The 10561-nt window shown below is 44.1% G+C and overlaps 1 protein-coding gene across 1 annotated transcript; it reads left to right on the forward strand.

The window, feature by feature from the left end:
- Window positions 1-1834: 1834 nt before the first annotated feature.
- On the forward strand, window positions 1835-10138 carry psmc4 (proteasome 26S subunit, ATPase 4). Its single transcript, XM_084944469.1, has 11 exons — window positions 1835-1968; window positions 2467-2565; window positions 4688-4874; window positions 5206-5352; window positions 5523-5632; window positions 6255-6348; window positions 6457-6624; window positions 6742-6818; window positions 8566-8734; window positions 9175-9230; window positions 9700-10138. The coding sequence occupies exons 1-11, from the start codon at window positions 1936-1938 to the stop codon at window positions 9811-9813; spliced, it is 1254 nt and encodes a 417-aa protein (XP_084800595.1). The 5' UTR covers window positions 1835-1935; the 3' UTR covers window positions 9814-10138.
- Window positions 10139-10561: the final 423 nt, after the last annotated feature.

The following is a 10561-nucleotide window of genomic DNA, read 5'->3' on the forward strand; positions in this document are numbered from 1 at the left end:
ATATTATTAGCTGTTCAGTGGGTGGAGGACGTGAGACCATTACATGCTGTCATTTGTTCAGATTCAAGTTCATCATTGGTCAGTCTACAGCATAGTCACTCAGACAGTAGAGCAGATGTTTTGGCGGAAATTCAGCAGTCACTTTTCCGGATACGCATGATGGGACTTGCAGTCGTGTTTTTGTGGGTGCCAGCACACTATGGCGTATGGGCGAATGAAAAGGCAGATAGAGTTGCAAAGGAGGCCGTAAAACATGGGGTGGTTGACATGGCTGTTAGTTTTGGCCAAGCAGAGATAAGGAGTATGGTAAGGCAAGATATGAGAGCAAGATGGCAAAAGCAGTGGGAGGAAGAAAGGAAGGGACGATGGTTGTATAAGATTCAAAGGAGGGTGGGAGGAATGAGAAATGCAGGCTCACTCCTTGGCGGCTGCTTATCGGGGCCTGGAGCCTGGGGCTCGCTCGGGCCACTTCAGAGGTGGGGTGCCCCCGGCCTCTCGGCCTGGGGCTCGGTCACTCAGGCACAGCTGGCTGCCGGCGGAGCTCACGGGCGCATCACTGCAACCCCCCCTGGCTTCTGCTCCGCGGCTGCTGAATGACCCCTCATCTGGGACTCTCCTCAGCTCTTTCTGGGACAGTGGCGCGGCTGCCCCTCTGTTGGTCTTCCTTGGTCTCTTGTGTTCTGGGGGCCTCTGGATGTCTGGAGTTTTGATCTCCTCCATACCTGCTTCATGCCCTGGAGGACGGGGCTGTGGCCCCCCCACACCCTCTAGCAGATCATTACATGAAGGAACCTTTTAAAAAACAAGCGCGTCCATGCTCACAGGTGTACACACGGGTGCTCACACACACAAACTACACCCTTTTTGGCTCCTACCTCAAAGCACACTGTGCGCTGTCGATCTTACGTGCTGCACAATAATGTTTAATATTTAGTATTTACTGTCATATTCCCATATATCATTGTGATGCTGTTTATTCTATTACTCTCGTTTTCTTCTGCTTGTTTTCTTTTTTCTTTCTCAACAGGTGATCGATATATGTATTTTTTTTTCTGCTTATTCTGTTGGTTTTTGTTTTTTGCCCTTCTCCCCTGTCCCTCTTCTCAGCTGTTTTTCTTTCCCTCTTTCTTTCTCCCCTTCTTTCCCCCAGTCAAGTCTGTCCCGTATTCAGCAAGTGAAAATAAAATAAACAATAAAAGGTGAATCAAATGGACCATTACGGCAAGGCTGGGATGGTCAATTTGGTAAAGTAAATCCGTTGGGCATCTTTCCTCACCTTTAGACAATAATTCTGATGGCAAAAGAGCCAAACGGGACAGGCAAAAAAAAAAAAGAAAAAAAAGAAAAAGAAATGCAGGACGGACTAGGAGGGAGGAGGTGATCATATCCAGACTGCGATTTGGACATACTGGCTTGAATAATACGTTATTCATGATAGGGAAACATAGTACTGGAAAATGTGATTACTGTGGGGTAGAGGAAACTGTAGAACATGTCATGTTGCAGTGTCAGAGGTATCAGGTTGAGAGGAGACAATTGATTCAAAATCTCAGTAACCTAAAAATCGAACTGGATCTTGTTGATTTGTTGCGAAAGGAATTGGGAAGTAAAAGTTATCAGGCCTTATTTCAGTTTTTAAAAGAGGGGAACCTGTTTGGAAGGATTTGAGGATTTTTTTTTTTTTTGAGCGTCGTTCCAGACCATACTCCATACCAGTTGGTGGCGGTAATGCACCTTTCAATTGTTTGCCAACCGCCCGTACAAATGTAAGAAAGAAAGAAAGAAAGAAAGAAAGAAAGAAAGAAAGAAAGAAAGAAAGAAAGAAAGAAGAACGCTTACACTCCACTTCAGCAGGTGGCGCTAACGCACCTCTACAGTGATTTTCCAACCGCCGATAAGCACTACGGAAGCCGTAGAGGAAGAAGAAAGTCGAAGATGGAGGATTTGGTGTCTGTTGAGAAGAGTCCGGTAAGAATCGGTTTCCCCGGTTTTCCTTTTCTTACAGTGAATTCTGTGTGATGGGCTTTCGTAAACTCACGTGTTAGAGTGTGTCTGTCAGCGTGTGTGTGTCGCAGTTTGTTTTGCTGGTCGTTAAAACGGTGAACCGCAAACCTGCCGATTCATTCTCAGCGCCGCTGCTATGTCATCCAGTTAGCCGCTAATGTTAGCATCACGTTCGCAGATCTCAAGGAAAATGATTTGTTTTCTAAGTATGTGAGGAGTTTGTAAACCCGTACTCAGTAAATGTGTGTATTAATTAGTCAGATGATGGTTTAATCGCGGAACTCGGTGTTTTAAGCACCGCAAAGTAGTCAGTTATTGGTAGCTAGCTGTGAAAGTAGCTAATGATTGTGATGATTGTGTAAAGCAGCTGCTGTGCGGGTCTCTGTGATTTTGGATTTGTCCCTGAATGCTGAGGGCTGTTTATAACTCCACATGTTTGTGTTTTTATTGTCGCCTTCGCAGGAAGACATGCCGGCGGTACTGAGCTCCAGACCTCAGACGGGACTCTCCTTCCTGGCACCAGAACCAGAAGATCTGGAGGACCTGTACACCAGATACAAGGTCTTATTATCTGCTGTTTAAGTTTCACAGATTTACACACACTTAAATGAGTCCACTTTGGTAAAAAGACTACAGGAGTCCTGAAAAATCCTATCGTGAAAGGACACTGTTGGTTCTATAGGATTTTGCATTGAATGTTAAGTAGATGGTAAATGGACTGGTTCTTATATATCTTTGTACAACTTGCGTCATTCACCCATTCACACACCTGAGTGCTTTTAATGCACACATTCACAACTTGGGGTTCATTATCTTGCCCAACTAGGGAATTAGAACCACCAACCTCCCAATTAGGTGACCTGCTCTACTTCCTGAGCTAGGAAGGGAAGGTGAGAGGTGGGGGACACAGGTTCATGTAGAAGGCAGTTAGATCCAAATTAGTGGCTTTTTCTGATTTCAAAGCTCTTCTCACATGGGCATCAGCAGGTTTCTGCTGGGATGTGGTGGAAGACACAGGAGAAGAAGTGCAGCTGACTCAGTTGATCTGCTTCAGTAGCAAACAGCAAATTAATGGCGACTTCAAAACAGACCAAGTGAGAGACACGTACTTATTTGAAGTTCACCGCCTGGAAAACAGTGGGCGGTGCATTATAGATCCAGGATTATACTTTGTTGGGTCCACTTGACAGAACTGTGGATGCATGTACCCTTTTGGCTTCAAACAAAATGTTAATGATGTCATCAAGCTGCGCCTGTTTTGGTCGAAAGCATTGCAGCAGCTGGAAACAACGTCAAGCAGACCTGTACGTTTGAATTTTCTCAGAAATCTCTCAGTCAGAACATGCTATACCATGTTTAGGTGGAAACTAGCGGGCTAACTTCTAACTCCGTTGAATTTAATAAATTCCGTTTTCATGGATGTTAAACGTTACACTTGGTAAAGCAGCAACACTGATCATTTTATTACAGATGAAATAATTTAGACAGTTTTTAACTCTCAGTGATGCTGCAGTGTTCGTTTGACTTTGGGACCTGAAGATGATGGAGTTTAGGACCCAGATTACTCCGCAAGGCTCCTGACTACGGCAGCCGTAATGCTCCGACAATCCATCAAGCAGTGCGGCTTCATAGCTTACCAAAGTCGTATAATTTTTGGACAGATTTCTGCACGCCGTGTAGCACATAAAATTGGTTCGAGGTGAGTAAACACAACCAGAATTCATACATAAGGCAAACTGTCGATTTTTGAGAAAATTACAGGATTTTAAGTGTGCCTTATAGTGTGTGAAATACGTTATACAGAAGAAAAGAATATATTGCGATATATATTGTTCCTGCACATACTTCAAATTATACCGTGACATGGACTTTAGGGCATATCGCCCTAGTCTGCAGCTTTCTGTGTCCACATTGTCTTGCTGTTGTCGCCCTCACAAACATGCCAGAAATGGTGTCACGGCTGTTGCCACTTGTTGCGCTCTGGTGTCATTTCAGCTTGTTACACGCACACTCTGGTGTGAGTGGCACATCTGTGTTTATTTTCATTTCAGTGACATATGTATACATGAGCAAGTAGTATTACTATGAGATGCTGAAAGAAAGAAAAAAAAAACAGAAAAACCTTCACCATCACTTTCCTGCTCTTTGAAATGTCGAGGAAAAGTGCCGAGCATGTACAATGTGTGGACATGGCCTCAGTAACAGTACCAATAGTTGAAGTGTTGAGAGGATGTTCAGGGTGACCATTTTAATAACAGTTGCTTTTGTCTTTGGAACATTCAGTGTTTCTCAGCTGGGGAAAAAAGGTTGGTTTCAGAGCTGTCAAAAAAATTTCAAAAAATGTTTATAGACTCAGGTAAGGAATTTATTACTCAGAGTTCCACGTAGTGTGTGTGTGGTTAGGATAAACAGCCTGTGCTACTGTGGGCTGGTGGTCCCTGCAAGACAAAGTTTACAGTCAAAACGCCCTCTGCTCAGGGCTTAACTGTGTCCTTCAGCACTCTCACATTTTGCTTAGTTTGAATTCAAATTTTTGTTTCTAATCATCATGTTAAATAATCCAGGTGGAGTTATTGTGGCTGTTTTCATCGAGCAGCCTTTGGCATAGAAGCTGCAGATGTGACCTGCAGCTCCACCTTCATCTCCAGCAGGCTCTCACGCTGCTTTTGCTGTGTCTTTGCAGAAGCTGCAGCAGGAGCTCGAGTTCCTGGAGGTGCAGGAGGAGTACATCAAAGATGAGCAGAAGAATCTGAAGAAGGAGTTCCTGCACGCTCAGGAGGAGGTGAAGAGGATACAGAGCATCCCTCTCGTCATTGGCCAGTTCCTGGAAGCTGTTGACCAGAACACAGCTATTGTTGGTTCCACTACAGGTACTGTGGGGGCAAAAAGGCAAACTTTAATAGATCTACTAAACCAAAAGAAAGGGTTCTCTATTAGCATAAATGGAATATTACATCACTTGGAAATCAGTAATAATTGTTTTTTGCTATCTTTCAGCAAGCCCTTTAACCTGACTGTGTGATAAATAAACCCATAGATTATAAATGAATGAAGCAGCAGATGATGCATACAGGCTTTATCATGTTCCGGCTTTCTGAGTCTGTTGGGAAAACCTGGATGAGATGTTCCGTGTGCCGTGTACGCCTTAAATGTGTAATGAGCCCTGTTCCTCCTCCTCATTCCTCGTTGTCAACCTTTCAGGGTCGAACTACTATGTGCGGATCCTGAGCACCATCGACAGAGAGCTGCTGAAGCCCAACGCCTCGGTGGCCTTACACAAGCACAGCAACGCTCTGGTGGACGTGCTCCCCCCGGAGGCCGACAGCAGCATCATGATGCTGACGTCAGGTACGAAGACTTCAGGCTCTTGACATGTTCAAGCCCTGTCGTGGAAACTCATCACAGTGGGCCGGAGCTTTCTTTGTTTCTGCGCTCGCGTCTCAATAAAAATATCTGAAGCTGGCGCGTTCACTTTAACCATCAGAGCTGGTTTAACTTGTGTGTGTTTCTGCTTCCAGACCAAAAGCCTGACGTGATGTATGCCGACATTGGTGGTATGGACATTCAGAAGCAGGAAGTGAGAGAAGCTGTGGAGCTGCCTCTCACACACTTTGAGCTCTATAAACAGGTCAGATATTCAAGTGGCATTTTCACACTCGTCATGGTCCACACTGCTAAACGCCAGACGCACAAACGGTAACTAAAGCCAAGTGTTAACTACACCTGGTCTTAGCAGTGCAACACAAAGGTTAAAAAAGAAAGTTTTAAAAATGTAAAATGAGATTTACACTGAGCGCAGTGGTCGTCTATGCTTCGTAGACGTGCTCCAAACTAGTCACATGACTTCTGGCCACAGGCTGTATATAAAATATGGACGCTGTGTCAGCGTTTGGAAAGTGAAGCCAGTGTAAACCTTAACCTTGATTCTTCATAATGACCTGCAGGACCATTATTGTATAGATGTGTATGAGAGAACCTCAGTAAAAACCTTCCTGATAGGTTTATGATCTCAGTCGCTGTTGAATAAAACATGTTAACTTTGTACATTTTAGCTCCATGAAAGTTTAAAAAAGACTCATTGGGGGATATATGTAGACTGTAGTACACAGCTACGGCCAGAAGGTGGCAGAAATGCATGAAGATGTTTGTCAACAATGACTGTGCAACAAATGTAAACAAAGGATGTTACATGACTTATTTTTTTATCACGAACCACTCGGTCATATTCAGCCTTCTGACTCTTTCCTCAGATTGGCATCGACCCACCCAGGGGCGTCCTTATGTACGGACCTCCAGGCTGCGGTAAGACCATGTTGGCCAAAGCCGTGGCTCACCACACTACAGGTAAGTGCAGCAGGACGTGATGTACACCTGTAATACATTTAACTTTAAAAGGCTTTAATGTGATTTTTATAATAAGTTGTGTTTCACCGATTTTCTCTCTGCCTGCAGCGGCGTTCATCCGCGTGGTCGGCTCCGAGTTTGTTCAGAAGTATTTGGGGGAAGGTCCTCGTATGGTGAGGGACGTGTTCCGGCTGGCGAAAGAAAACGCCCCCGCCATCATCTTCATCGACGAGATCGACGCCATCGCAACGAAGCGTTTCGATGCACAGACCGGAGGTACGAAACAGCCCGACTTTTATACATGTTTTTTTTTTTTTTTTTTTTAGCCCTTGTCCTGCATGCGACTGTCTGCGTGACGAACTCGACCGTCTAACCTCTTTGTTTCCTCTGCAGCTGACAGGGAAGTGCAGAGAATCTTACTCGAGCTGCTCAATCAGATGGACGGATTCGACCAGAATGTCAACGTCAAGGTGAGCCGAGCCTCTTAACTGTTTCCCCCTGTGGCTGCACCACCTGCGTGCTGACTCGAGCTGCATTTCATTCACTGCATCGTTATCACTGCGTCTGCTGCAATCCAGCTTAGAGAGCATCCCCGAGGCTCACGGCGTCATTCATCAGCACCTTAAATGGACATTTTGCCCTTGAGCTGTTTACACATGGAGTGCAGCTAAGACTTGTACAAAGAACTCCTTCCTGTTCTGATGAATGCTATAACCCAGAAAGGTTTTTCTCTGCCAAAATAGTTCTTACAGTGAGAAAAGTGCCAGAACCTTTGATTAAGGTCCGTAAATCCAAAGCTTGCAGGAACTTGATGGTTAAAATGTTACAAATGCACACGCTCAGAAATAATCAGGAACACTGTATCGTATTTATTCTCATTTGTATCATTAACAGTTTTTATTTGTGCTTATTTATGCTCATATGTGAGCATATTTCATAATATCTAACAGATTCATGTAGTGTAGGTAAATCCTGTCTACTCTTTGTGGTCTGAAGCTTGCTTTGAAGGTGATTGCTGTTCAATTGCAGGCAGACAATTCCAGGCTCTGGTTGCCTAGGTAACCCACTAATATATTTACTGTCAGGTTACATGTCAATCGGCCTTTGCCTGTGCTCTCACTGGCAGTCACTTGAGGCGATCGCCTGAAAGCTGAGAAAAGTTTCTCGGGTTATTTTCTGTTTTTTATAGTCGCTCGATGTGGGGAAATCTCACTGAGATCATGTGGTCTTCAGTCGCCACGTTGCTTCCAGTTTGGACGCAGCTCAAGTTGAGAGTAGTCCTCCAAAGAAATGATTATCCACTCTTCCGAACCATTTCTTCGCCATATTTCCAAAGTGAGTTTAAGGCCTTTAATGAGGATCAATCTGCCTGTCGTGACGCTGGTTTGGACCACTTTCTTAGTATGTTTATCTTCTTCTAACTCTGGATGTTTTCCCAGAATAAATATTCTGAGACTGAATTCCTAACATATCACAGATGTTCTTGTCCAAAGTCTCTGAACTTTACGTGACGTACAGCCTGGAGTAAATCATCCTCCTGTCCCGTCCAGTAAAAACAACACACATCTCTAAAGTTAAGTAACCTTTAGTTCATTGACATTAGTTTATTATTCCACAGTATCCACTCCCATTCTTCATCATCCCAGCAGAGAATAATATACAAAGACTGTGTGTTTTCTTCCAAAATTCAAAATTACTTTGTCAAGAAGTTCAGCAGCTGTCGGAGCGGTAAATTAGATCTAAAGGTCCGTAATGGCAGATCGTGGAGGATTTAAAGAAGCGAGATCCAAGTATTCCAAACGCAATCCAAACTGGTACTTCATATAATAACCATTGTAAATAAATGGGAGATTAGTAATAAATAAAGCTCATTGTGCGTTATCTTTTTATAAATAGTCACAAATGCCATGAAAAAGCAAAGATTTCTGACAACACGACGCAGGCTCACTGCAGCTCGACGGTGTTTACAGCAGAGTGATGTCACTCCCTGCTGTCCTCCATCACCTCCACCTGTTGGTTTTCTCTTTATTTTTTCTGTTTTTCATTTGAAGAGCTTAAGAGTTCAAGGAAACCCCTGTGGAGAGACAGTCCAAGTTAAAGAATAATCATGTCTGCCTTTATTAAGTGAACACATCACATGTCACGATATGTTTACAATCATGTCCTTTAATAACATGTCAACCCCCCCCCCCCCCCCCCCCCCCCCCCCCTCTTCAGGTGATCATGGCCACCAACAGAGCCGACACTCTGGACCCGGCTCTGCTCCGTCCGGGTCGTCTGGACAGGAAGATCGAGTTCCCGTTGCCCGACCGCAGGCAGAAGCGTCTCATTTTCTCCACCATCACCAGTAAAATGAACCTGTCAGAGGAGGTCGACCTGGAGGACTGTATCCTTTTGGCCCTTAAGCTTATTTTGTTCCCCGCTCTGCAGCGTTCACCACAGCACGTAGTAACTGTCTCACTTCAGTTTTTCTCATTTAAATGGGTTCACTGTGAGTTTCTACATTGTTTGGTTTCGTTTTCGACTCTGGGCTGTTGACTTCTTTGGCTGGAGGTTTTATTGTGTTCAGTCTGCGAGTCCTTCCATCTGCGTTTACTTTTGCATGTCTGTCCTCCACATTATTCACTTGGATTCAGGGCCGAACTGGTTTCGACACTGGCGTTTGGCATAAAACACACCAACGGCTTGCTTTGCATTGTAAAGTGTTAGAGATGAAAATGTGCTCCCTGCGTACTGTTTACATCGCACCTCCTCCATAGACACCTCATCACTGCTGCTGATTCATTGAATATTGTTTTTGTTGATTCGGCCTTCACTGACACACAGATGTGGCCCGACCAGACAAGATCTCTGGAGCTGACATCAACTCCATCTGCCAGGAGGTGAGCTATGCACTACACCTACTTGTTTACACTTTTTAAAATAATGTATCCATTAAGTATGAGTTATTAGTGATAATGTCTTAAATACAGTTTGGAGACGTCTTAAAATTTGATCTGCTGTGAGCTGAATGTTACTTCGATCGGCCAGTTTTAAATGTAGAAGCTTTTTTGAGCCGTTCGCTCCACGTGTTTAAATTTGGGAGAGTTTTCCGTCCGATGCTTTTCCTGACGCCACCTAAAGGGAACTGAATCGGCGACCTTTTGTTGACGACCTCATCCTGAAAGCGTCAGCTCAATTTCAATTTAAAGCTACAAGATCATAAAACGAGCGCCAAACGTGGCCAAAAACCACCTGTGTGAGATTTTGTGTTTATTCTGGGAACTTTAAGTTAGACTTATAATGGTTTTAACCTTATTTACTTTCATTAATAAGATAAAACTGATTACTTTTCTTCTTGTCTTGTCTCAGGCCGGCATGTTGGCAGTGCGAGAGAACAGGTACATCGTCCTCGCCAAAGATTTTGAAAAAGCCTACAAAACGGTCATCAAAAAGGACGAGCAGGAGCACGAGTTCTACAAGTAGACGGAAAAGATCATCGGGAGGAATAAAGAAGATGTCCAGACACACGTCTGTTATTGATTTCCGTCTGTGTCTGTAACTACGGCGAGTCTTTTGTGAATTCACGACCTGCGTTGATTTTTGGACTAAATTTACTCACTGTGGCGCTCGTGGCCTCACGTCAGCCCCGTGTCACACCACCGTGTGAAGGAGTGCGTTTTCCTACATGCGCTCCTCTGGTTCCTAAAATATCTGGCCCTGACTGTAGCTTGGATAGAGCATTTGTATCTGTGTGTAGTCTGACTAACCCGAGAAATACATTAAAGATGTTTTCCATAAAAACAGGAAATGGTGATTGTTTTTCTACTTCTGGCTGAGCCATTAGAGCAGCAACAAATGTTTGTTATTCGATGGAGAATATTAAGCGGGAGTCACTTTAATTGATTTAAACGCAGTCTCGCATATTTTAGGGTGGACCTTAGAGCCACGGCAGTTTTAGATGCTTCGATGTTGACTTTTTCAGATCCAGCAGTCGCTGCGTTGTCACCAATCCGGACCAGCACCAGCCTTTTCATTTCATCTTTGTGGCACCGAAGCACCCGTTTAGACCTGATACTCACTCTCTGGGTGGGACTTGGCTTCATCGATGGGGATCAAACAACACAAAAGTTACCTGTTCTTTAACAGCGTCATTAATGGCTGAAGTAATATCAGGTACAATCACAACATTTACCAGATAAAATAGATACATTTATTAATCAGCAGCGGGAGC

This window comes from Perissodus microlepis, chromosome 11, assembly GCF_051167445.1.
Source record: "Perissodus microlepis isolate ML-2025 ecotype Zambia chromosome 11, ASM5116744v1, whole genome shotgun sequence".
Lineage (NCBI taxonomy): Eukaryota > Metazoa > Chordata > Actinopteri > Cichliformes > Cichlidae > Perissodus > Perissodus microlepis.